Source organism: Cervus elaphus, chromosome 14 (genome assembly GCF_910594005.1).
Source record: "Cervus elaphus chromosome 14, mCerEla1.1, whole genome shotgun sequence".
Lineage (NCBI taxonomy): Eukaryota > Metazoa > Chordata > Mammalia > Artiodactyla > Cervidae > Cervus > Cervus elaphus.
This window is the reverse complement of record NC_057828.1, coordinates 6,882,374-6,910,164: the sequence shown is the minus strand read 5'-3', so window position 1 is coordinate 6,910,164 and position 27,791 is coordinate 6,882,374. Positions and strand designations below refer to the sequence as shown.

General features: G+C 41.3%; 1 protein-coding gene across 1 annotated transcript in view; it reads left to right on the top strand.

The window, feature by feature from the left end:
- The first annotated feature begins 1,185 nt into the window (after nucleotides 1-1,185).
- Nucleotides 1,186-27,791, top strand: part of LEMD1 (LEM domain containing 1) — a 30,823-nt gene continuing 4,217 nt past the window's right edge. Inside the window, exons 1-4 of the mRNA XM_043924120.1 lie at nucleotides 1,186-1,200; nucleotides 2,553-2,672; nucleotides 3,239-3,361; nucleotides 6,178-6,248. Coding sequence (XP_043780055.1) covers nucleotides 2,591-2,672; nucleotides 3,239-3,361; nucleotides 6,178-6,248 — 276 coding nt within the window. The 5' untranslated portion in view covers nucleotides 1,186-1,200; nucleotides 2,553-2,590. The remainder of the gene's footprint in view (nucleotides 1,201-2,552; nucleotides 2,673-3,238; nucleotides 3,362-6,177; nucleotides 6,249-27,791) is intronic.

Sequence of the window (27,791 nt, the reverse complement as noted above, 5' to 3'; positions counted from 1 at the left end):
TCAGTGAGACTCCCTGACCGTGCACACAGAGATGTTCAGTCCTTTCCCAGAATCTGCAGTGTTGAATGACAGAATCCCATGGGCAAGTGTAAGTGGGATGGAGACTTCTAAGAAAGACACTGGTTGTAGAAACTTTCTGAGCATACGGTTCATGAAAAATCAAAACAACAGAAAACATTTATATACTACTTACTATGTGCCAAACACTTCATATGCCAAGCACTCAGTGAATCCACGTAACAGCCCTGTGAGGTAGGTACCACTGTCATCCGCATTACAGATGAAGGAATGGAGGCACAGTGAGGTTAGTAACTTACCCCACCCAGGGTCACTCAGCTGGTGAGATGCAGAACTGGAATTTTACTCTGGCCAGGCTGGCTCCACTCTTCTCTTAAGCTCTCCCAGTGATTTCCTCCTACCCCTGGTATTTAATGAAGGCATTGTGTTTTCACGAAGTTATGTTTTGTCTTGCATAATTGTTCTTAAAATCTCAGCAGTATTTTTTGAAATACCCGAGCTAATAGTCTGAGGGTTCTTTCTTAAACAAAATTAAGCAACAACAACAAAAACTAGCTGCTGCAATATGGATAATAAATAATATCTGTGCCAGAGGTCTTTCAGGAGTGTGCAGAGGATGAAATGAGATGATATGAGAGTGCTTTGAAAGGCCAAAACCATCAAAGTTCTGAAACATTGTTTATCAAAACACTGACTCTTTTTCCTATATGAGCAGTTCCTTAACAAGTTAATATGAGTTCCTTCTACCTTCCTATTTTCCCTAGAGTATATAGCCAAATTACCTATCCACTACTGTGAGTCTTTTGATGATGGCCTGGACACTTGAGTCTGTTTGATTTCTCCTTTATCTTCCCAATTTCTTAGCACCATTTGGTTTGGTAACAGATCCTTCTCACTTTCTATGTGTGATAGTCTCCCTGCATCCCTTGACATTCTACCATGGCAGTTAGCCTGTGAAGTTGACCAGTGCCTCCTTCTGCTTGAACTCAGGTTAAATTCATCATCTGACTTTCACATCAGTCTGTTGCCAGGGGGATTTCTGATGTCACATGTCAGTTTTATGATTACCATAATACTTAACAGGCAAAAAGTGATTGGTTGCTAGTGGAAATCCTTGGGTGAAACTCACCCAGCTTTAGTAACCATCCCAACTGCATAGACTTTAGACAACCATGTAAACAGGTAAGTGAATTAATCATTCAACTGGATTCTATTTGAATTTTTCTTCCATATGTGTGTTCCCTTTAAGCAATTGTCTACTGTCACTTGAAATTGATGAGGGCTTTTTTGGAGGTTATTTTTGGGAAGGTGGTGAAACGACAGACAGCTGTTCTTGGGAACAAGTGTCATAGGATCTGCCCAAGCTAGCTTCCAGTTTAAAAAATATCTGAGGTGCATCGTTCTTTTCCTTCATAACATTAGGTCATTTACTAGTGGCCTTAAAAGTGTCAATTCAGCTTTCCAAACACACAGGAAAGAAGGAAACTTACATTTACCAAGTACCTACTATGTGCCAGAATGTGACTCTGGCCAAAGTATAGCTTTAAGGTGGAGAACTGGTAAATGAGGCGTTCTTGAACAATCCTGTTATACTTGACAATTCACAGCTTTTTCTAGCTTATATACAATGTTCTTCCTAATTGGACATTGATTGATCACCAATAAAGTTAAAAGTCATTACTTAAAATTGGTCCAGATCCTGATATGCTGAGTAATTGTCTTGAAGTTGTTTTTACTGCAATATTAAGAAGAACATGATAGAAATGAGGTATAATAAATAAAGATTTGACAAATGCATCTGTCTTTTCAGAGTTTTATTAAGTAGGTGGAAGGTCAGTTTTAGGGGATACAGGGATCAACGAAATAAAACTGATTGAACCTGAGGTTGTGCAGATTTGGAAAGCCGTATCAAGACTTGCCTAAATCTATATAAATCAATTTGTGTGCCAGAGAATGAATAGCTGACTTTTTTTCAAATGCCAATTCAGCAATTACAAAGTCTGCTGGCGGTTAATTAAAAACTACTGTCTCATTATGTTCAGAGTTAAATTACAAGTGTGAAAAGAGGACTGTCTGCAATAACTGAATGCTCTGTACTCTCTACGCTCTCGTCAGAAGGAGGGCAGGGATAAATAACTTTTATTTAACGCACTAAAAAAATCTCTCTCAGCTCTTTCATATTTAATTAACTTGTCTTCTCAGAGCTTGTGTCTTACTCAGAGCTCCTAAGCAGTGATCGAAATATTTGTTCATTTTGTGTAGAAGATTTTTCTTACATTAGTTGAGTAGAAAAGTTAGAAATAATCGAACCCCGAAGACTGGGGAAAGTGACACCCTACCAAAGCTTTGCATTGAGGCCACTAAACCCAGAAGAGATTGGTGACAGAAAAACAGCAGAAAATGGTGGGTTTTGCTTTACTGACTATGCATCTCCACAACTGGGGAGCTGGGGCTGTAAACACTTTTGTGGACTGGTAAAGTTTTAGTTCTCATTTATAGGTCTCATTTATAACTTAATGTTTTGCTATCTCAAGGATTCAACTGTCAGAAAAAAAACCAAACTTTTGTCACCATGGTGGAGGTGAAGTGTCTGAGTGATGACGAATTGCAGAATGAACTCTACAAACTCGGATTTTCACCTGGCCCAATACTACGTACGTATGTGGCAATTATTAGAGACCACTCAGTGATTACTTGTGCGCTAACTCCAAAGGCTGAAAATTATTTGTAGTGGAAGGGACATATGCAATAAAAAACATTAAAATAGAAATAGGAAAAAATTTTAAAACCCAGAAAACCATATAGAAGGAAGAGCCCAGTTCTTATTCACAGATTAGTGAAGGGAAAGTGTTGGTATTTTACAATCATGAGAAGCTAGTTACTCTTGATTATATCACCCTGGGCTCTTTTTACATTTCTAGTGCGTGCACCGTGTTAACTGTTTGTGTACTTGTCCATATTTCCCAAAATAGGATGTACGACTTTGTCAGTCTTGTTCTCCAATGTCCACAATACCTAACTCTGTGGCCAGTCCACAGAAGCCCCACCTTAAGTGCTGGTGGAAGGAAAGGAGTGAGTTCAGTAGGTATGGGGTCCACCTTATTGTAAAAGCCACAATTTCCCAATAATGAAAGAATAAAAATCTAAGTTGTGTAATATTTTGAATCCAGTGAGATCACATATACAGAGTGACTAAACTGCTCTCCACATTCTTTCTCAGCTTCCACCAGAAAAGTATATGAAAAGAAGCTAGCGCAATTGTTGGTCTCAACTTCCTGTGCACCACCCAAGAAGAATGGACCCAGAGAACTGGACAGAGCTCAGGACAATGATGACAGTGAAGGTACCATCAGAAGCTGAGCTGTAGATAACAGCTATGCACTTATTCACACCTTGTACGGTACGATTTATGCAGCCTTAAATGATATGCCAGGTGACCTGTGAAATATCCCTGTGGCCTGTTTGCACACAGAGCCAAAAAATAGGCCCCTGGGCTGCAAAAGGAATCTATTAACTCCATATCTACATTCATGCCAGTGACTCAGTGGGTGGACTGTTGGAGAAAGGACTGGTCAATTTGCACATTCTGTTACTAATCAGAGCCAACTCTGTATTTGATTTTTAAAACCAGAAGTTCCGACAGGTAATTTCCTAGTCTCCTTTGAGGTCTCAACCTCTGCTTTGCCTCAAGCAATAAATTTGACGATTATTTTCTTCAGACTAAATGATGACACGCCCATTCAGACGTAGGAACCAGATTTACCTCCCCAGAGTCCTCCTGTGCCTACTGCTTTCCTGACTCCACGCAGGTTGACCACAGCTGGTCTCTTCCAGGCCCCAGGGCGGGCAGGGAGTGGTGAACTCTGGGATCCGTGGTTTTCCTTTTCAGGGCCCCGCCCCTGTGTACAGTTCCCCTAAGGGAGTGTCCAGTTCAGGCTGAGGGGGTGGGCTTTAAGATTCCCACAGCATTCAGAGGCTTTTTTTGTTCAATAAACATTTATTAGGAGTCCTATGTGAGCCACAGTAAAATGACAGGAATTATCATTTATTGAAGGCCATCAATGCATTTCTGGCCTAATATACATTATCTCATTTATCCTTCACAATACTTAGGTGAAGTTCAGAGAGGCCAAGTAACTGGCTTAACATATAGCTCGGAAGTGGCCCCAGAAAACCAGCTCCCAATAGAATGTGCCATGAAGAGCAAGGCCCATCTGTCTTCATTATCACTACGTGTCCAGGTCCTGGAACAATACTGCACACGCAGCAGGAAGTCACTCTACACTTTTCTCACAATTTCCATTATGAGGACGAACATATGACATTTTTGTCCATGTCTGACCTACAAAAAATGGCAACTTCATATAGTTCAGATTAACAACTCGACAAACAACGTAACTACCTGGGGCCCCGAAGAATCCCCTGGGATGCCCAGTGTTGATGGTGGCGCAGACCCTGAGGCTTTCCTGAGCCTGGCATGACCTCATCTGGAAATGGCAGTGGAGTTTGGGGACAGACCTCACTGGCCCCTGAGCAGAGCAGTTAGCATGGGGGTCCCTCAGGACAAATGGCTACTGTGGAGTTTTTCTGGAGCTGGGATGTGTTCAGACTCTTGACCGAGATCTGGGGCTGCCTCTGTTCCCTGCCAGAGACAGGAGCTGAAGGGACCTGACCAGCCCTCTGATAAATGCAGTGGCAGCCTAGAAGATTCCAGAGAGGAAGGCTTGTACGCTCACTGCTCATGACTGCCCAGGACTGCAGGTCAGAGCTACACAACCAAGTTGTTGTGGTCTCAAGCCAAGCCATGCTGGTTCTCAGCAGGCAGATTCTCCCCAGAGGTGCATTTATGCGAGGTCTAGGAGGGAGCTGGACCTTCGGTTTGCAAGCTCTGCTATTGCTTTGCTGTCCACCCAACACTAGCCAACTGCAGGCAATCAGGTCAGAGTAAAAGCTCTGGTTCAGTCCTACACTTGTAATGCAAGAGTCAATGGCCGGTGGGTAGTACAAGTAGAAAACCTGCTTCTCAAGGTCAGGTCTGAATTGGACATTTGAATCTGCCCACTGGAGGAGTTTCATAGACTCTGGTGGTATTAGAATGCAGGAGTTGTCATGGAATTCGTGAGGTCTTGTGGACATTCGGCCTTGGGTGTTTCACAGAAACACGCAGTCCTGGGGTGGGGTTGTAGTGGAGGAGGCAGGGCCGCACCAGACCTGAGGCTGAGCTTTAGGTCGTCCAAACAATGAGTGGATTCGGTTCTTCTCCTTCTCACTCACTGTGCTGGCATTCGGGATCTAACCTCTTCAGGGGCCTCCGTGGTGGCTCAGAGGGTAAAGCATCTGCCTGCAATGCAGGAGACCTGGGTTCCATTCCTGGGTGGGGAGATCCCCTGGAGAAGGAAATGGCAACCCACTCCAGTACTCTTACCTGGAAAACCCCATGGACAGAGAAGTCTGGTGGGCTACAGTCCGTGGAGTCTCAAAGAATGAGATACAACTGAGTGATTTCATTTTCACTTTCACTTTCACTCACTTTCACTTTTCACAACCTCTTCAAACTTCCCAGATATTTTTGACTTGGAGGACTCGTGTAAAATCCTCTGCAAGAAAACTTCTGCTGCATGTCCAACAGCACACAGTTGCTCCAAGTTGATCAAAACAATTCTCTGCCAACTGAAGCCGAGAGTTGATTAACAACCACCTTTTCTGCTCATGGCGGTTCCCCTGATTTTAAAGCCTTTATAGCACAGGTCGGGCCTTCCCTCCCCTGGGTGCTCCTTTGAATATGGGACAAATTCTGCCCTGTCTTGAGGATCAGAGGATGCATGAGGCTTACAGCCACTTTGAAGGGGCAAAGATGAGACCAAAAACACGCCCAGATGAGCAGCCAGCTCCAGCTCTGCAGTGTGTTTTTCTGAGAGGCACACAAAGACGACCGCAGCCTCCCAGGGAGGAGTCCGCACCGTGCTCCCAGGGGAAGGCTGGTATGTTCCACAAAGGCCAATGCAGGATCTGCCCTCAGAAGGTGAAGTGAATTTTCTTCCCCTCACAAGAGTCTTTTGCCCTGTGACTGAGAGGATTCACTCCTGTGATTGGTGTGTACTCCCTTTGCTAGCTTGTATATTCTCATGGCTGATTTTCCTTTTGTTTCCCATGATCCAGAGTTTAATGCCACTATCATTTTGAAACGAAATATCACACCCTCATCAGAAAAAAGCAAGGGACCCAAAAATGTATGTACAATTCTAATGCATAAATACTTTTACACATATGTTAAATATAGGAAAGAGCACTTTCCATGTGTCTTAGGAAAATAGCTAGTCTGCTATACTTGGTTATAATGGTAAAATCCTAGTTTTTTTAAAAGCTCACGTTAATGCAGGTATCTGTTTTGTAACACTGTTTCCACATCCCAGCACGCGACCCAGAGTAACAGTGTCCTCCCGCCCCTCCCTGAGTAGCCACCCTCGCCCCCTCCAGCTGTCGTCCCCTGTCTGTCCTCTCGCCCGTGGTCACACACGTGCCCACAGTGAGTGTGGGCTAAGTGTGAGTTCCCACACCCTTCTCTCTCTCTGTCTCCCGGATGCCGAGGTCTGCCCTCCACCCTCATCACCACTGAGGCAAGCAGCCCGTTGTGTGGGAGTCACAGGCTTGGGGAAGCCCCGCTGGTTTAGCAGCCTTGCCTTTCCACTTGCTGGTTGTGAGACTTTAACACTCCCCGAGTGCAGTTTGGTCGCTGCGCGGGTCACACTGGGCGACTGGGAAGGGAAAGGCTCTTAGCCTTGGACCTGGAGCACCGTTAGCCCACGTAATGAACTCCAGGTCATCAACTCTAGAGACACTTTCTCAGCCTTCTGACCACTGTCCCTCCTTATTTAGAGACATCTGTTTCCTTTAGTTCAGTTCAGTTCAGTCTCTCAGTCATGTCCAACTCTTTGTGACCCCATGAATTCTCCCAGAGTTTACCCAAACTCATGTCCTTTGAGTTTTTCACACCATCCAACCACCTCATCCTCTGTTGTCCCCTTTTCCTGCCCTCAATCTTTCCCAGCATCAGGGTCTTTTCAAATGAGTCAGCTCTTTGCATTAGGTGGCCAAACTATTGGAGTTTCAGTTTCAATATCAGTCCTTCCAATGAACACCCAGGACTGATCTCCTTCAGGATGGACTGGTTGGATCTCCTTGCAGTCCAAGGGACTCTCAAGAGTCTTCTCCAACACCACAGTTCAAAAGCATCAATTCTTCGGCGCTCAGCATTCTTTATAGTCCAGCGCTCATATCCATCCATGACTACTGGAATAAACCATAGCCGTGACTAGACAGACCTTTGTTGACAAAGTGATGTCTCTGCTTTTTAATATGCTGTCTGGGTTGGTCATAACTTTTCTTCCAAGGGCTAAGCATCTTTTAATTTCATGGCTGCAATCACCATCTGCAGTGATTTTGGAGCCCAAAAAAATAAAGTCAGTCACTATTTCCACTGTTTCCCCATCTATTTGCCATGAAGTGATGAGACCAGATGCCATGATCTTAGTTTTCTGAATGTTGAACTTTAAGCAAACTTTTTCACTCTCCTCGTTCACTTTCATCGAGAGGCTGTTTAATTCCTCGCTTTCTGCCATAAGGGTGGTGTCATCTGCATATCTGAGGTTATTGATATTTCTCCCAGCAATCTTGATTCCAGCTTGTGCTTCTTCCAGCCCAGTGTTTCTCATTGATGTACTCTGCATAGAAGTTAAATAAGCAGGGTGACAATATACAGCCTTGATGTACTCCTTTTCCTATTTGGAACCAGTCTGTTGGTCCATGTCCAGTTCTAACTGTTGCTTCCTGACCTGCATACAGATTTCTCAAGAAGCAGGTCAGATGGTCTGGTATTCCTGTCTCTTACAGAATTTTCTACAGTTTATTGTGATCCACACAGTCAAGGCTTTGGCATAGCCAATAAAGCAGAAATAGATGTTTTTCTGGAACTCTCTTGCTTTTTCGATAATCCAGCAGATGTTGGCAATTTAATCTCTGGTTCCTCTGCCTTTTCTAAAACCAGCTTGAACACCTGGGAGTTCACGGTTCATGTATTGCTGAAGCCTGGCTTGGAGAATTTTGAGCATTACTTTACTAGCATGTGAGATGAGTGCAATTGTATGGTAGTGTGAGCATTCTTTGGCATTGCCTTTCTTTGGGATTAGAATGAAAACTGACCTTTTCCAGTCCTGTGACCACTGCTGAGTTTCCCAAATTTGCTGACATATTGAGTGCAGCACTTTCACAGCATCATCTTTCAGGATTTGAAAGAACTCAACTGGAATCCCATCACCTCCACTAGCTTTGTTCGTAGTGATGCTTCCTAAGGCCCACTTGATTTCACATTCCAGGATGTCTGGCTCTAGGTGAGTGATCACATCATTGTGATTATCTGGGTCATGAAGATCTTTTTTGTACAGTTCTTCTGTGTATTCTTGCCACCTCTTCTTAATATCTTCTGCTTCTGTTAGGTCCATACCATTTCTGTCCTTTATTGAGCCCATCTTGCCATGAAATGTTCCCTTGGTATCTCTTATTTTCTTGAAGAGATCTCTAGTCTTTCCCATTCTATTGTTTTCCTCTATTTCTTTGCATTGATCACTGAGGAAGGTTTTCTTATCTCTCCTTGCTATTCTTTGGAACTCTGCATTCAGACGAGTATATCTTTCCTTTTCTCCTTTGCTTTTTCCTTCTCTTCTTTTCACAGCTATTTGTAAGGCCTCCTCAGACAGTCATTTTGCTTTTTTGCATTTCTTTTTCTTGGGGATGGTTTTGCTCCCTGTCTCCTGTACAATGTCACGAACCTCCGTCCATAGTTCTTCAGGCTCTCTGTCTATCAGATCTAGTCCCTTAAATCTTTTCTCACTTCCACTTTATAATCATAAGGGATTTGACTTAGGTCATACCTGAGTGGTCTAGTGGTTTTCCCACTTTCTTCAATTTAAGTATGAATTTGGCAATAAGGAGTTCACGATCTGAGCCACAGTCAGCTCCCTGCCTTGTTTTTGCTGACTGTATAGAGCTTCTCCATCTTTGGCTGCAAAGAATATAATCAGTCTGATTTTGGTGTTGACCATCTGGTGATGTCCACGTGTAGAGTCTTCTCTTGTGTTGTTGGAAGAGGGTGTTTGCTATGACCAGTGCGTTCTCTTGGCAAAACTCTATTAGCCTTTGCCCTGCCTCATTCTGTACTCCAAGGCCAAATTGCCTGCCTGTTTCCTTAGATTTTGGCAGCTCTGTGCTCTCTGGGTTCCTGGTTCTGCCCTCTTCCTGTTCCGAGCTGGGTCTTTGTCTGTTGGCCCCTACAGGCGCTGGTGCCGAGGTCTGTCTTAAGCCGCTTCCCTCTCACTCCGCGTCATAGTATATGTGCTGCTGAAGCGAGCACTCACTCCGTGTCTTTCCCCTTTCCGTCTCTTCCCCTCCCGCCTCTCTCTGGGGTGTCTCTACATGGCCTGTACAGAGAACCCTCTCCTAGGCTTGGGTCTGCATATCCAGCTGCCTCCTGTCCTGGAGAGCTCCTTCCTTCTCCTTCTTCTCCCCTTCCTTCCTTCCCCATTTCTCGCATTCACCCAACAAATATTTGTCATCTTGGACATTTCACAGTTCAGACAGATGTGTTTATACTTCCCCCTTCAGCTCATTCTCACTCACCCCAACCTCCATCTGTGGCCTCTGCTTATTCTGATCGCTTCACTGCCTTCCCACTGTTCACGCTCAAAACCTCTGAGTTACCGTGGGATGTTCACAGTCCTCAGCTTCCTATATAACACATCATCGCCAAGTCCCATGGATTAGAACTATGAGTTTTGTTTTGTTTTTAATTATCCCTCCTTCTCTCTCCACTGCTGCTATGTTGGTTTGCATTCATCTACTTTTTAAAAAATTTTGAACAATTGCAAAATCTTCCTAACTGGCCTCTTCCTCCAACTTTACCCAAGTCAGGTTCAAATCTACCAGTAGAAATTAAATCATACTACTAATTTGCCTGGAGACTTTAGAACAAGATGCAGGCTTACTCTACACTATGAGGAGACACCAGTGTCTCCAGTAACTTAATCTCCCTCATCATCAGACTCAACCATAATTCCTTGTTTCTGCACCTCTCACACTTTCTTTCCACAGGCCTTTGCCTCAACTGTTCTTTTTGCATGAATTCCTTTCATTTTCCCACCTGCTCCCCATTTTTCTTCCTGTTAAAATCCTGTGATGACTTAAGGAACATCTCAAAGGCCAATGCAATGTATCCCTGATGCCTTATGTCCCCTTCAGGGGTTGTCACAGGCTCTTGGAGCACAAACCTCACCTCATCAAATCTACCAAACAGTTCTGTTGACAAATAGGTAAGTTTACCAATGTGATCTAGTATGTAAACTACTTGCTGAGTTTAAATACCAAATGAAAAAGAGCCCCCATGTAAACACTCCTGCAGTACACTATAGCTTTAACTTCCCATTGAAACATAATTCAAATTTGATGAAGGAATTCTGATATCTTACAAATTTTCTAAAAGGATTTTTAAATTCTTCTAAATGGCTCATTAAAGGAATCCTTTCCATTCAGTAAACCTTATTTCCACAGAAAAGCCTTTTGTATAGTTCCTGCAAAGACATTTACAGGAAAAATAGCAGTCTGAGTATTTAAAATGCATCAGGTGGGACCAATGTCCTTCAGGCTTTGCTCTACGGAAACCCAAAATAAAACACATCAATATTTTGAATTAGCAATAGAATTTAATAGAAAGTTTGTGATGGCATAAGATGTTTTGATCTGAAGGATTTATATAATCCATTTCAATTCTCAGAAGTGCCCCAAGACATCTTTTCAACTTTAAGTCTGAAAGTAAATGTAAATAAGCACTTAAATTTCCATGTAAAAGGTGGTAGAAAGTGTGTTTATTGAGACACTTGTCGAACACCATAGACTTTAATTACTTAAAAGCAATGGTCTGTATCTAATATTCCTCTAAGTACCTGCAAGGGTAGTGTTTACATTTCTCTGAAACACCAGTGAACACACATTTCCCTCTTATTTTAGTAGATTTCTAGTGGAATACAAACCACTTTGAGATTTGGATTGTGTCATTTTCTGGATACTTTTTAATACTATATGTGTATGTGTTTTATCAAGTCACATATATGGCCCATTTGATTTGGTAATTAAGACTACCAGCAAAGCCAGGTGAACATTTTTAATTGAGTTTTTTCCGTCAGATAGACTCCAGACACAGTTTATGCTTCCACTGATGGAGGAAGGAGTTAAGCCAATCTGTATAACTCAGGTTCTAAGTCCCCTTCTCCCAAAGAGCGAAAAATAGTGTTTGGGTGGAAGTAGGGCAGCAGATGTTCAAGCTGGTTTTAGAAAAGGCAGAGGAACCAGAGATCAAATTGCCAATATCCGCTGGATCATTGAAAAAGCAAAAGAGTTCCAGAAAAACATATATTTCTGCTTTATTGACTATGCCAAAGCCTTCGACTGTGTGGATCACAATAAACTGTGGAAAATTCTGAAAGAGACAGGAATACCAGACCACCTGACCTGCCTCTTGAGAAACCTGTATGCAGGTTAGGAAGCAACAGTTAGAACTGGACATGGAACAACAGACTGGTTCCAAATAGGAAAAGGAGTACATCAAGGCTGTATATTGTCACCCTGCTTATTTAACTTATATGCAGAGTACATCATGAGAAACGCTGGGCTGGAGGAAGCACAAGCTGGAATCAAGATTGCCGGGAGAAATATCAATAACTGAGATATGCAGATGACATCACCCTTATGGCAGAAAGTGAAGAGGAACTAAAAAGCCTCTTGATGAAAGTGAAAGAGGAGAGTGAAAAAGTTGGCTTAAAACTTAACATTCAGAAAACTAAGATCATGGCATCTGGTCTCATCACTTCATGGCAAATAGACAGGGAAACAGTGGAAACAGTGGCTGACTTTATTTTTTTGGGCTCCAAAATCACTGCGGATGGTGATTGCAGCCATGAAATTAAAAGACGCTTACTGCTTGGAAGGAAAGTTATGACCAACCTAGATAGCGTATTAAAAAGCAGAGACATTACTTTGCCAACAAAGGTCCGTCTGGTCAAGGCTGTGGTTTTTCCAGCGGTCATGTATGGATGTGAGAGTTAGACTGTTAAGAAAGCTGAGCACCAAAGAATTGATGCTTTTGAACTGTGGTGTTGGAGAAGGCCCTTGAGAGTCCCTTGGACTGCAAGGAGATCCAACCAGTCCATCCTGAAGGAGATCAGTCCTGGGTGTTCATTGGAAGGACTGATGCTGAAGCTGAAACTCCAGTACTTTGGCCACCTGATGTGAATGAGTTGACTCATTGGAAAAGACTCTGATGCTGGGAGGGATTGGGGGCTGGAAGAGAAGGGGATGACAGAGAATGAGATGGCTGGATGGCATCACCGACTTGATGGGCATGAGTTTGAGTAAACTCCGGGGGTTGGTGATAGACAGGGAGGCCTGGCGTGCTGCGATTCACGGGGTCGCAAAGAGTAGGACACGACTGAGGGACTGAACTGAACTGAACTGAGGGAGGCAACACAATCTACAGCACTGAGGTTGCATAAAGTGGGGTTTGAGTAGGGTGACTATAAACTTTATTATCCCTAACAGGATGCTTTTGAGAATGAAACCAGAAGGGATGCTGAAATAGCAGGAGTAAAAACAGGGCTGTTCTGGCAAAACAGGGCATATGGTCACCCTTGGGTTTGGGAGTGGTTCCAAAGGGTGACGTGTTTGTGCATGCACGCGTCTGGCGGGTGGGACGGCTGTCGTTTGCAACACCCAGAAGGCAGCTGGCCCTGGAAGGTGTGTGCTCCTGGCCCCATCTGGGTGTCTCCTTATTCTCTCCCAGACAGAGTGTGCTCTTTTCGGCCAGAATCCCTGTTCATTCTGCTCTCCCAGCCTGGAATGCCTTCTTCTCATCTTGCCACCTATCCTATACGACATTCCACCACAAGTTTCTCCTAATGTGTTCTGTGGGTCTGGTTCTAGGAATCTGCCTTTTCAATCAACACCTACTGCCACCCTCTGCCCAGGAGTGTTCCAGGCCGTCAGCTTTTGAGGGTGAAAAACTGTATCTGAGTCCTCTGTTTAATTCAATGCCAGGCATGTGTGGGTTGGGGCAGTTATCAGTCCCTGTGGCTGAACGGAAGGGAAGCTTCGCCCTGCACTAACAACGATAATCTGGCTTTCTGACTTCCTCGTCTGTGCCATCTCCTGGACATACCTTAATGCAGTCTCTTGAGAGACAATGCTTAGGTCAGAGCAAATTAATGACCATCCGGGAAATCGTGACAACAGAGCTCCCACCGGCTCTCAGCGTGTGAGTTAGTGACTATTTATGGTTCTTAACTGTATATAGCGTATATACAGTTATACACCCTATATATAGGGTGTTGTGCTAGACCTTCTTCAGGAAGAAAATAGGTGCAAAAGGAGCCATAGTTTCTGCCTTGCAGAAATTTAAATAGAGCTCCAAAAACAAAGAACATGTATATAAAAATATGGACTCTACCACCCGGGTTCATATCCCAGTTCTGCCACTAACTTGGACAAGACACTTGGCTTTTCTGTGTCTTCACTTTTTCATCCATAAATATGGATGATAATAATCTCAACTTCTTAGAATTTTGTAAGGATTAAGTTGGAGTGGGTAAAATAGAGAAGTGATGGCATATAATGAGTTATATAAGTACAAAGAAATAATATTCTTATCATTGATATTATATAAAAAGCATGATATTTCATTATCTGCGGTACAAAGCAATATACTTAGTGAAAAATAATATAATGGAGATGGAATCTTCAGTATTGAACTCCCAAGTGCCATAGAATGTGATTTACAGTAGCCTACAGGTGGGTGACGCTAGTGGTAAAGAACCTGCCTGCCAACGCAGGAGGCTCAGGAGTCGTGGGTTGGATCCCTGGGTCCACAAGATCCCTTGGAGAAGAACAAGGCAACTCACTCCAGTACTCCTGCCTGGAGAATCCCATGGACAGAGGAGCCTGGCAGACTAGAGTCCATAGCGTCGCAAAGAACAGGCATGACTGAAGTGACTTATCACATCACACACAAATGTATTTATATAGTTAAATATACAGATATAATTAAAGATTGCTCTCTGTGAGTGCTGTGTGTTGAATGAGGCAGATCAAACTTTTTAAAAAAATGTTATATGTGCTCTCTCAGTACATAGGATTCTCAATCTTAGGTTTAAATCTATCCCCTGCTTCTTTAAACATTTTTTGAATAATTTATTTTGAGATAAGTTGAAACTTGGGGAAAGTTGCAAGAATAGTATTGGGTTAGCCAAAAAGTTCATCTGGATTTTTCCATTACGTCTTACAGAAAGACCCAAAATAACTTTCTGACCAACTCAATAGAATTCCCATATCCCAGAAAATCCAAGGATTACCTTTTACCACGTTTAAAAAAATTGAACTAAAAAAAAAAATTAAACTATAGTTGATTTACAATGTTGGTTAGTTTTAGTGATTTAGTTTTTGTATATATATGATATATATGTTCCTTCTCCTTATAGGTTATTACAAAATATTGAGTATAGTTCCCTATGCTATATAGTAGGCCCTTATTTTGTGTGTGTGTGCACATATGTGCATGCGTGTGCATGCGTGTATCCCACCATTATGTCTTTCTGAACCACTAAAAGCAAACAGTAGTCATACAGCCCCTCAGTTCTCCAGCATGTATTCTGCCTACCCCTACGGGATTCTTTCCCACATAACCATTGTGTAACACTCCAAATAAGGAAATGCACATTAATTCAATGCTACCATCCAGTGTTCAGACCCCATTCAGATTTCACCAACTGTTCCCATTATGTCTTCTGGTTTCTGGCCCAAGGCCAATCCAGGAACACGTGTTGCCTGTAGTTGTCAAGTCTTTTCAGCTTCCTTCAGTCTGAAACAACAGTGCCTTGGTCTTTCCCTGTCAAATGTCCCTGACTGTTTTAAGGAGGACAGGCCTTTCATTTTGCAGGGTGATTTTTCTTTTGATTTTCATTCAGGCCGTGTATCCGGGCAGGAATCCCTCAGAAATGGTGTGCTCTTGTCATTCTGTCCCACTGCTGGTAAATGCTAACCTTAATCACCTGGAAAAGTTGGTGTCTGTCAGGTCCCTCCATAAAGCTATCATTTCTCTCTTTGGAATTGAACAAAGTTTTGAGGGAAAATATTCTGAAATGATACCTCATCAAACCCAGTATTCATTAGCCCAGTACTCAGAAATGACTGCCTAATTCAACTTCCATCATCAGGATGGCCCATTGAAAGTTTCTATTTCTATTATTTCTTCCACGTTTAGTAGTTGGTATTTTACTATAAGGAAGACTTTCCCTTCACCCTCATTTGTTTATTTGTTGGTTGGTTTGGCTTCCCTGCTGGCTCAGATGGTAAAGAATCTGCCTGCCATTGCAGGAAACGTGGGTTCGATCCCTGGGTTGGGAAGGTCCCTTGGAGAAGGAAATGTCAACCCACTCCAGTATTCTTGTCTGGGAAATCCCGTGGACAGAGGAGTCCAGTGGGCTACAGGCTATGGAGTTGCAAAGAGTCAGACATGACTTAGTGACTAAATAACAAGAAGTGGTGACTAATATCCCACATGCAGTGCAGTGAAAGCAGTACAAAACAAAAACAGAAAAAGACATGGATACTGTGTCTTTTTGACATGTGCTCATCATTCCTTGAGCATATCCTTAACTTCTGAAACATAACAAGATGTTTCAGACCCATCTTGTGCTTTTCTGCCCCAGGAATGCTGGCTTCTTTTACTGCAGAATGATATTCAGAAACCAAGACCTTCGGTGAGCTCGCTGTTACTGGGGAGTCATTGCTTCTAGGCCCTCTCAGTGGACAGAGTTAGAAAATGTTTGTTTCTATGTACACATAGGCATATGCATCGATCACTATTTTTATATCTCTATATACGTACATTTTTAAAGTATGAGTCCATATTGGCTTTCGATTACAATCCAGCATTGCAGTGTTCTAACCTTTCTTCTTTCTGTGTTTGTAAGTCACTGCTCTGACAGGGAGAAACCTGCCTTCCATTATCCTCAGTGTATTTACCTTTTTGTTCAATTTTCTAATTCTCTCAGCATAAGCAATTTCACAGTCGTAACAGCCAGCTCCTTGTCTGCACAGCCCCCATCACTACTTCCTTGACCCCTGGACATGCCAACACCTCCATGGGGCCCTCCGCTCACGGCCTTTCTGTCCTGGGACAGAGGCACACAGAGCCTCCAAGCTGTTCTCTCCCCGTCGGCTCCTGTCCTCCACCCATCAGGTACCCCCAGAGGGCTGTGTGTGAAGCCCCCTGCTCCATGTCCTCGACCTTCAGGCAGGCTGGCACTCTGAGTCCTTGTCCCCTCTTCTGGTCTTCCAGTGCAGAACACACTGGCAATCCGGGGAAGGAAAAGGAAAGGAGAGAAAGCTTCGTGTCTTTTCCATTTCTGATTCTGAGATCGTTTCAGTGTCTTTGTGCCAGGACTTTCATAGGATTTTTTACTCTCTGTGTCTCAATTGCTATTGTTGCTGATAATATGCCTCGTAGGCCTGTAATTATCACGTACAGAGCCTACCCCAAGCTCTGCAAACAGAAGACCCTGTATACCTAGGGAATATACTACTCTTAAGACTGCCATTAAGTGTGTGGTTTGAGTTGCATGTAAAGATTTTAGGAGACCTGATGTTAAACATCTCTATAGTAGTTTCTTAATTAATTGAGAAACATCCTTATTCCCAATAATGGTCGTATATTCAGTTGAGTCAAAGTGAAGAGTAAATTGCATATTCTATAACTACTTAATAAGCCCTTTGTTCTTACCTATGACATGTGCTAATGGGAGCTAAATGCCATCTTTACAGGGAATGTAATTTAACATTGTTCTGCTAAAAATACTGACCTCCCGGTAGATATGCTTAATAATCAATGTGCCTTTATTGTATTTTTTTTGCCTTTATCTTATTGGTTACATGCTGGTTCTTTCTATGTAGTAAAACTCAGTTTTTGAAATACAAGAGCAGCAGGAAGAGATAGTGAAACCAAACTCTGATTATAGTGATTCTAAGCTGATAATAAAAATAAACATTTATTTTCATAAAACAGAATTATGAGCAGTGGTGATCTTTTTCTGTAGGAAAAATATGTATTTGTTTAGGATGTACATCTTTCCATTCCCTTTCATCTAAGAATATAACCACACTGACTTTAACTAATTTATAATTTGCCTTATGAGTTTAGTTATGTGTATCCATTTGGGGGATAGGAATTCCTCACATGAGGACCCATGAGTTATTTTAATTTCTTGGGACTTGGTAGGGCTTTGTGAGCACCAGGAACTATTCATCACAATTCATGAGTCTAAGCATGATTTACTAGAGATAGCTACTGATTATGGAATTTCCTATCTGAAAGGCTTCTTGGAGGAGGCTATATGGTTCATCTTATAGATGAAGTAACAAGCAGAGAGGAGATATGACTTGCCCAACCCACACAGCGTTAGAAGAAAAGTTGGAATAGAATTCCAGCCTCCCAATTTCCATTCTATTGCCCTTTCCAGTATATCAAGCTTTCAAAGGGGCGGAAAAACAACCAGGCACCTGAGTGGTGAAACAGCTCCCCCCAGTGTCTCTTTTGTTTGTATCGCAGAAGGACTCCATGTTCACCCGTGGAAGCAAAGGCTTTCTTTGTAAAGAGAGGCGCTTGTCATCCATCCTTCCATTCACTCATTAAACCATGCTACAGAAATCAGGAGAGTTGAAATGGGCTGACGTATATGCAGATGGGTACCCAGAACTTTCCCAAATGGACAAAAAAATTCAAACCTGAAAAACTTTTTTTGACATTTTATTATAACGTATCTTATGCATCTAAAAAGGTATAGAGAATCACATGAGTAGTTAGAGTCCCACTCCAGAGATTAAAAAATAATCATTTCCAATTCAGTTGAAGACCCCAGTGTATCCCTCCCTGACTATATTCCCTTCCTACCTTTCCCCAAGGTAGTCACTACCCTGAATTTTCTACCTTTCATTCTTTTCCTTTTCTTTACAGTATCCACAAACTTCAGTTTCTCATAATTTTGGATTTTATTTAGGTTATATCACAATGTAAGTATTCTGTGGTGGTGATTTAGTCCCTGAGTCGTGTGCAACTCTTTGTGACCCCACCGGCTGTAGCCCACTAGGCTTCTGTCCATGAGATCTCCTAGGCAAGAATACTGGAGTGGGTTGCCATTTCCATCTCCAGGGGATCTTCCCAACCCAGGGGTTGAAAGCATGTCTCCTTCATTGCAGGTGGATTCTTTACCACTGAGCCACCTGGGAAGCCCAAGTATTCTTCTGCAACTTTCCTTTATCATTCCGTATTATGCTGTGAGCTTCACTCAATATCTGTTGCTCTAGTTCATTTTTACTGCTATACAGTTATTATGAAAATATATCTATTCATTCTTTATTTGTTGGACTTTTCAGATCATTTCCAAGCTTTTCTAATACAATCAGTGCTGCCACAAACACTGGGGCACATGACCCATTGTGTACATGCACAAGAAATTTTTTCTGATTGAATGAATATACCGAGAAGTGGACCTGCTCCACTAGTAGTGGAATCGAAGGAAATATCTCTCTTCAACTTAAGAGACCATGCTAAGTGGTTCTATAAAATAGCTGCAACATTTTACACTCCTACCAGCAGTATGTTAAGAGCTCCATTCTTCTAAATCTTCTTCAAAGTGTAGTATTGACAAATTTAATTTTTGTCAGTGTAGTGGGTGGAAGATGGTATTTCATTACAACTGTAATTTGTATTTTTCTTATTGCAAGTTGAGCATCTTTACACTTGTGTAGTGGGTCATTTGTGTTTTCTCATCTGTGAGATGCCTGTTCATGTCTCTTGCCCATTTTTTTCTATTAGATTGTTTACCTTTTTCTTGTTGCTTTGTAAGAAATCTTTGTATATTTTAGATGCTAATCCTTTGTCAGTCATTAAGTGTAGAATGTATCTTCTAGTAGTTTGAGATTTTTCTCTCTTTTTTGTGAGACAAGTATGTTTGCAGTAGTTTTAGGTTCACGGCAAAATTGAGAGGAAGATAGAGATTTCCCAAGTAACTCCTGCCCCTTGACATGCATGGCCTCTCCCATTACTAACATTCCCCATCGGTAGGTTTGTCTTCTTACTCTTTTCTTGGCGTCTTTTTAAGAAGTGATTTCAAACTTAACAGAAAGTTTCCAACAAAGAGTTCCTGTCTATTGGAGTTCCAGTTTGATGGTGAGTTCCTTCACCTAGAAATACCAAGTCTCAATGTTTTACCACATTTGTTTTAAAATTTTATCTGTTCAGTTCGGTTCATTTAGTTCAGTTGCTCAGTCTTGTCTGACTCTTTGTGACCCCATGAACTTCAGCATGACAGGCCTCCCTGTCCATTACCAACTCCCGGAGTTCACCCAAACCCATGTCCATCAAGTTGGTGATGCCATCCAGCCATCTCATCCTCTGTTGTTCCCTTCTCCTCCTCAATCTTTCCCAGCATCAGGGTCTTTTCAAATGAGTCAGCTCTTTGCATCAGGTGGCCAAAGTATTGGAGTTTCAGCTTCAGCATCAGTCCTTCCAATGAACACCCAGGACTGATATCCTTCAGGATGGACTGGTTGGATCTCCTTGCAGTCCAAAGGACTCTCAAGAGTCTTCTCCAACACCACAGTTCAAAAGCATCAATTCTTCGGCGCTCAGCTTTCTTTATAGTCCAACTCTCATATCCATACATGACTACTGGAAAAACCATAGCCTTGACTAGATGGTCCTTTGTTGGCAAAGTAATGTCTCTGCTTTTTAATATGATGTCTAGGTTGGTCATAACTTGCCTCCAAGGAGTAAGCGTCTTTTAATTTCATGGCTGCCCAAAAAAATAAAGTCAGTCACTATTTCCACTGTTTCCCCATCTCTTTGCCATGAAGTGATGGGACCAGATGCCATGATCTTAGTTTTCTGAATGTTGAACTTTAAGCAAACTTTTTCACTCTCCTCTTTCACTTTCATCATGAGGCTCTTTAATTCTTCTTCACTTTCTGCCATCAGGGTGGTGTCATCTGCATATCTGAGGTTATTGATATTTCTCCCAGCAATCTCGATTCCAGCTTGTGTTTCCTCCAGCCCAGCATTTCTCATGATGTACTCTGCATATAAGTTAAATAAGCAGGGTGACAATATACAGCCTTGATGTACTCCTTTTCCTATTTGGAACCAGTCTGTTGTTCCATGCCCAGTTCTAACTGTTGCTTCCTGACCTGCATACAGGTTTCTCAAGAGGCAGGTCAGGTGGTCTGATATTCCTGTCTCTTTCAGAATTTTCCACAGTTTATTGTGATCCACACAGTCGAAGGCTTTGGCATAGTCAATAAAGCAGAAATAGATGTTTTTCTGGAACTCTCTTGCTTTTTCGATGATCCAGCAGATATTGGCAATTTGATCTCTGGTTCCTCTGCCTTTTCTAAAACCAGCTTGAACATCTGGAAGTTCACGGTTCACGTATTGCTGAAGCCTGGCTTGGAGACTTTTGAGCATTACTTTACTAGCATGTGAGATGGCTGCAATTGAGCGGTAGTTTGAGCATCCTTTGGGATTGCCTTTCTTTGGGATTGGAATGAAAACTGACCTTTTCCAGTCCTGTGGCCACTGCTGAGTTTTCCACATTTGCTGACATATTGAGTGCAGCACTTTCACAGCATCATCTTTCAGGATTTGTAAAAGCTCAACTGGAATCCCATCACCTCCACTAGCTTTGTTCGTATATTACTGTTTCTCAGACTAAACTGTAGACATTGTGACTTTTTACTCCATCCCCCAAACTTTATTATGTATTTTCTTAGATGAAAGACATAAAGGCAGGAGTCCCCAGCCTCCTGTTAGCAACCAGGCTGTACAGTAGAAGCTGAGTGGTGGGCAGCTGAAGATCTTCATCTGCATTTGCAGCCGCTCCCAATGCTCTCCTGCCACCCCCGGGTGGGGCCGGCTAGCTGCAGGAACACAAGCCCAGGGCTCCTACTGCTCTGCATTATGGTGAGCTGTCTAATTATCCCATTACATATCGCAATGTGATAACAACAGAAATAAAGCACTTCCCTCCCTCCCCAGTCTCCTACAAAAGTGGTCCCTGGTGCCAAAAAGACTGGGGACCACAGCATAGAGACATTCACAGTACAATGACAGGAGTCAGACGTTTTTAAAAACTGAGGTTAAATTCACACAATGCAAAATTTACTCTTTTAAAATGAACAATGGCATTTAGAATGTTCATAATGCTGTGAAACCACTACCTCTATCTAATTTCAAAATATTTTCATCAGCGCAAAATAAAACTCAGTACCCAGTGGCCAGTTATTCCCCACCCTGTTCCCAACAATGATTTATATGCTTTCTGTTTCAATGAATTTACTTCTGGATTTTTCATATGAATGGGGTCACTTAGTATGTGATGTTTTGTGACTGACTTCTTTCACTTAGCATAAGGTTTTCAAGGTTCATCCATGCTGTAGCAGGTATCTGTATCTTTTATGACTGAATACTAGTCCATTGTATGTGAGTGAAGCGAAAGTCATGTCCCACTCTTTGCGACCCCATGGCCTATACAGTCCACGAAATTTTCCAGGCCAGAATACTGGAGTGGGTTGCCTTTCCCTTCTCCAGGGGATCTTCCCAACCCAGAGATCGAACCCAGGTCTCCCGCTTTGCAGGCGGATTCTTTACCAACTGAGCTACCAGGGAAGCTCATTGTGTAGATATACCACAATTTTTTTATTCATTCATTCATTGAAGGACATTTGGATAGTGCTACCTTGAATATTCACATACAAATAGTTGAGGGCCTGTTTTCAGTTCTTTTGGGTACATAACTAGGAGTGAAATTGCTGGGTCGTATGGTAATGGCTGCAGCATTTTCCTACTACCCATGTATGAGAGTTCCTATTTCTCATATCCTTGTCACCTCTCCTTATTCCAATCCAAGTTTTTTAACGGCCATCTGGTGGGTGTAGAATCTCATTGCGGTCTTGATTTGCATTTTTCCTTAATGATTAGTGATGCTAAACCATCTTCTCAAGTGTCTATTTCCCTTTTGTGTATCTTCTTTCGAGAAATGTCTCCTCAAGCGATATTAACCAGATAGTTTGTTGTTTTTTTTTTTTGTTATAAGACTTTATATTCTGAATACTAGACTGTTATCAGATATATGATTTGCCAATATTTTTCCCCATTCTGTAAGGTTGCCTTTTCACTTTCTTTATGATACCCTTCAACATCATGAAAGTTTTCAGAAAGTTGATTATGACATATCTTGGCATGGCTTTCTTTGGGTTTATTCTGTTTGGAATTCATTCAACTTCTTAAATCTATAGATTAGTTGCTATTGTTTTTCAGCCGCTAAGTAGTGTTTCAACTCTTTGCAACCCTATGGACTGCAGCACTGCCAGGCTTCCCTGTCCTTCACCATCTCCCAGAGTTTACTCAAATTCATGTCCGTTGAGTCGGTGATGCTTTCTAACCATCTCTTCCTCTGCCACCCTCTTCTCCTTTTGCCTTCAATCTTTCCCAGCATCAGGATCTTTTTTAATGAGTTGGCTCTTCACATCAGGTGGCCGAAGTATTGGAGCTTCAGCTTCAGCATCAGTCTTTTCAGTGAATATTCAGGGTTGATTTCCTTTAGGATGGACTAGTTTGATTTCCTTACTGTCCAAGAGAGTCTCAAGAGTCTTCTCCAACACCACAGTTCAAAAGCATCAATTCTTTGGCACTCAGCCTTCCTTATGGTCCAACTCTTGCATCCATTCACGACTACTGGAAAAACCACAGCTTTGACTGTACAGACCTTTGTCAGCAAAATGATGTCTTTCCTTCTGAATAAGCTGTCTACGTTTGTCATAGCTTTCCTTCCAAGGAGCAACAGTCTTAATTTCATGGCTACAGTCACTGTCCAAGGTGGTTTTGGAGCTCAAGAATGTAAAATCTGTCACTGTTTCCACTGTTTCCCCTTCTATTTGCCATGAAGTGATGGGACCAGATGGCATGATCTGTTTTTTTGAATGTTGAGTTTTAACCAGCTTTTTCACCTTCTTCTTTCACCCTCATCAAAAGGCTCTTTAGGGATGCATGAGACAAGTGCTCGGGCCTGGTGCACTGGGAAGACCCAGAGGAATCGGGTGGAGAGGGAGGTGGGAGGGGGGATCGGGATTGGGAATACATGTAAATCCATGGCTGATTCAAAAAAAAAAAAAAAGGCTCTTTAGTTCCTCGTCCCTTTCTGCCATTAGAGTGGTATCATCTGTATATCTGAGGTTGTTGATGTTTCTCCCACCAGTCTTGATCCCAGCTTGTGATTCATCCAGTCTGGCATTTAGCATGGTGTACTTTGCATATAAGTTACATAAACAGATTGACAATATACAGCCTTGTCATACTCCTTTCCCAATTTTGAACTAGTCAGTTGTTCCATGTCTGGTTTTAACCATTGCTTCTTGACCCTCACAGAGGTTCCTCAGGAGACAAGAAAGGTCATCTGGTATTCCCATCTCTTTAAGAATTTTCCAGTTGAGATCCACACAGTCAAAGGCTTTTGCTTAGTCAATGAAGCAGAAATAGATGTTTTTCTAGAATTCCCTTGCTTTCTATATGATCCAGTGAATGTTGGCAATTTGATCTCTGGTTCCTTTGTCTTTTCTAAGCCCAGCTTGTACATCTGAAAGTTCTTGGTTCACGTACTGCTAAAGCTTAGCTTGAAAGATTTTGAGCATAACCTTACTAGCATGTGAAATGAATGCAATTGTCCAGTAATTTGAACATTCTTTTGCACTGCCCTTCTTTAAGATTGGAATGAAAACTGACTTTTCTAGTCCTTTTGTCAAATTTGGGACCTTGTCAGTCATTATTTCTCCAAATACCTTTTTTAGCCTGACTTCATCTTCCTCTGCTTTAGGGACTCTGATTACGTACATGTTAGACATTATAATCCATTAAGACTCTGAGACATTTTTTTTTATTCTGTTTTCTCTGTATTGTTTGTTTTGGATGACTTATATACTTCTATCTCCAAGGACATCGACTCTTTCCTCTGTCTTCTTCATTCTGCTGTCAAGCCCATCTAAATAAATTTTGGTTGTTGAATTTTTTCAATTCCAAAATTTACACTAGATTTTCCTGTACCATTTCTGTAGAGAATTAAAATTTTTTCATTTGTTTCAAACATGTCTCATTGTTCCTTGAAGCACTTTGTGAAATTTACTCTAAAATCCTGGTCAGATGATTTTAGTATTTGTGTCAACTTGGAGTTGGCCTGTTAGTTTTTTCTCGCCTGAGTTATGAGGCATATCTTCCCCCACCTTGTTGTTTTTAAATGGTGTCTTTACTTGTCTCTTTGTTCTTCTATATAAATTTTAGAATAAGTTTATCAAATTCCATGAAAAATGTAGACTGGAATTTTGATTGAAATTGTATTGACTTAATAAATTAATTTGGACAGAGCTGGATTTTCACTCTGCTGAGTCTTCCTGTTCGTGTTCTTTACATTTATTGAAATTTTCTTTAATGTCCTTCAGTAAGATTGTATTATTTTCTCAGTGAAGATCAGGCTTATCTTTTGTTAGCTTTATTAGGCGCTGTGGGGTGCTGTGCTTAGTCATTCAGTCGTGTCCGACTTTTTGTGATTACTGTTGGGAATAGTATCTTTTTTAAATTATGTTTTAAATGGTTAGTTGCTCGTAGATAGAAATGCAGTTGACTTTGGTATATTGATTTTCTAACAATGAACTCTTTGCAATCATCATCATTTTTCTGTAAATCTCTTTAGTTCGTTTTGATTACCTTTCATTTCTTTCTGTTTTACGGCGCTGCCTAAGACCTCTTTATTACAATATTAAGTCAGAGGGATAATAGTAAGAATTCTTACTTGGTTCTGATCAAAAGAAAATGTTTATGACATTTTCCTTTTGAGTATGATTTTTGATGTAGGTGTTGGAAGAAATCTTTTAACAAGTTAAGGAAATTCCCATTCTATTCCTGTTTGCTGAGAATTGTTTTAAAAATTGAGAATGCAAATGATCACAAGGTTTTTAACCTTTCTTTTGTTAATGTGATGCAGATTATTAAATTAATTCAAAATCATTACTTAGGTTAAAAGAACACAATGTTTTAGATGAGAGCTTTATTTAATCAAAGTTGAGGTAAAAACAAGAAAGTCTGAGATTATTGTAAAATCTTTTATTAACTTAATCATTTTAGTCAATAAAGGGATTGGGCTAACTCAATTTTAAAGAGTTCTAAATCAAAAGGTTTTTTTCTGCCTTTAAGCAGGGTCGCAAACTGCCAGTTTGCCAAGTCTTTGGTAAAAAGTCTGGTTCTACATATAGGCCTTTTCCAAAAATTGCTTTAGTGAGTTAGCGACTAATTGCATTAGTGATTAGGAGAGAATTTCGTTCCCACCCCCAGGAGCTTCACTGCCTCTAGATTCCCCAGAGTCCAACAGTTTGAAGTCATGGGAGGATTAGAGGAAAAAAGGGTGGGAAACCCAGCGTGCGGCACCGCTTTGATTGCCTATAATTGTGGGTATCAACCTATGACATTTCTGGCTAGATTTGGGTCTACATTGTAAAATACACTTCTTGTGGAAATGCAAACAAACTTGCATTTCTTTATGGGCAAGTATGAATGGCTTTAGTCAAGGTAGATTATTTTTCAAGAGCGAATACATTTTTGGGTGAGTAATGATTTAATGAGGATACAAAATGATTATTGTTCTTTCTGGCTCTAGATAATAGCCCAGTGTTTTATAGTTAGCCATAATAGAGTATGACATAATATCTCATACACAATCCACTTTCACATTCAATATGACACACATATATATGTATACACACACACACACACACACACATATATAAATAGCATCACCGACTCAGTGGGCATGAGTTTGAGTAAATTCTGGGAGTTGGTGATGGACAGGGAAGCCTGACGTCCATGGGGTCGCAGAGAGTCAGACACGACTGAGTGACTGAACTGAACTGATATATAAGTAGGCCAGAATTAGCACAAAATAGTCTACCTGGAAAAAGCTTATAAAAAGACAATTTATCTGAAATATTGAAGAAGAGATCTGATGGTTACAAGTGTTACTTCTTTAGGAAATTAATTGATGATTGGATAATTTATCAACTAACGATATCAGTTTTCAGAAATATGTTTTGGTATATTCGTAATGATGAATTTCCCCAACAGAATGATTCCAAAACTAAAAACCAGAAAGCATAGGCATTGAAGCCAGAATATCTGAATTTAAATTACAGCTATTCCTTTCACTAATTGTGTAATCTGGGGTAAATAATTTAGCCTATAAGTCTCTATGTCTTCACCTATAAAGTGGTGACAATTAGCTCTTAGAGTTGTTAGAAAGATTAAACGAACTGAGGCACGTTCTATGCCCAAGATATTAAACATTTGGGCACGGTATTTCTAATTCCCTTCCAGTGAAGAGCACCATCATTACGCAGTACAGCCTGCTGTGAGGAGGAGGGACTCCGAGGCTGCAGCGCCTGGGTTGGCCGCTGGCTCCACCATCTCGCCAGCTGCATGACCATGGGCACACTCCTTAAACCAGCCATACTTCAGTTTTCTCATCTGCAAAATGGGCATTATAAATGCATCTTCCTCGTAGGGTGGTAGGATTAAATGAGTTTATTTCTGTAAAATGCTTAGAACAGGGACTGGCACACCGGAAATGCTATGTAAGCATTAGCTGGTGTTGTAGTGAGACACTCATGGTTTATTGTACTGGTATATCTCAGAACTACTACATGTACATCTACAGTTGATCGATAATATGTGGATGAGTGTATTTTTCTGATTTCAGTGCTAGGGGTGTACTGAAGGGGGTGGAGCAGCAGAGGAGGTTACGCATTTCCTCAGTATCAGCTGCAAATGCTCTGCAAAAGCAGCTGCCTTTGCAGAATTTAGCTCCAGGCATAGGGAGAAAGGAGCAGAGATATTCCATTTCCCCATGGGTACCATTTACCCTCACTAAGCCATGGCTTTAATGAGCACCAATATTTTTTAGTTCCCTTGTAAATGGTGTTTACAGTGAAAATCGTATTACAGCAACATTAAAGAATTGTTCAAAGATAAAAAATAAATCAACTACAAACATGCAAAAACTGATTTAATTCTTTCAGTTTCCCTCCGGTTTTTGTTTATGTGCACATGCAGTATGTGTTTACACAGCTGTCGTCAATGTGCACATAGCATTTTGTACTTTACTGTGTTTAACATTAGCTGATAACTCTTTCCCTGTTATATAGTCTTTATTATTGTTATTGATGGCTGCAGAGTCATGTTGACAAGCATAATTACTCTTTTTTTGAAAATCAAAACATTCACCTTTTACATACTGTAGGAGAACTCTAGGAATACAAGTAAGGGCAATAAATTATAGAAGAAAAGGAAATCAAAGACCTACACCTCCTATGACAGGAGGAAAGATAGGAGGGGAGTATGTGATTGCCTAAGAACTGTGAAATCCTATAATTTGATTTTGCAGCAGATTTCTACCCCAATGCTTTACTTAACATATCTATTTTTAAATGTAAGAGGATTAAAAAGAAACTGCATTTGATGGGTACACAGAGGTTCATTATACTATTGTCTACTTTTGTATATGTTTGAAACTTCTGTAATTAAAAAAGGT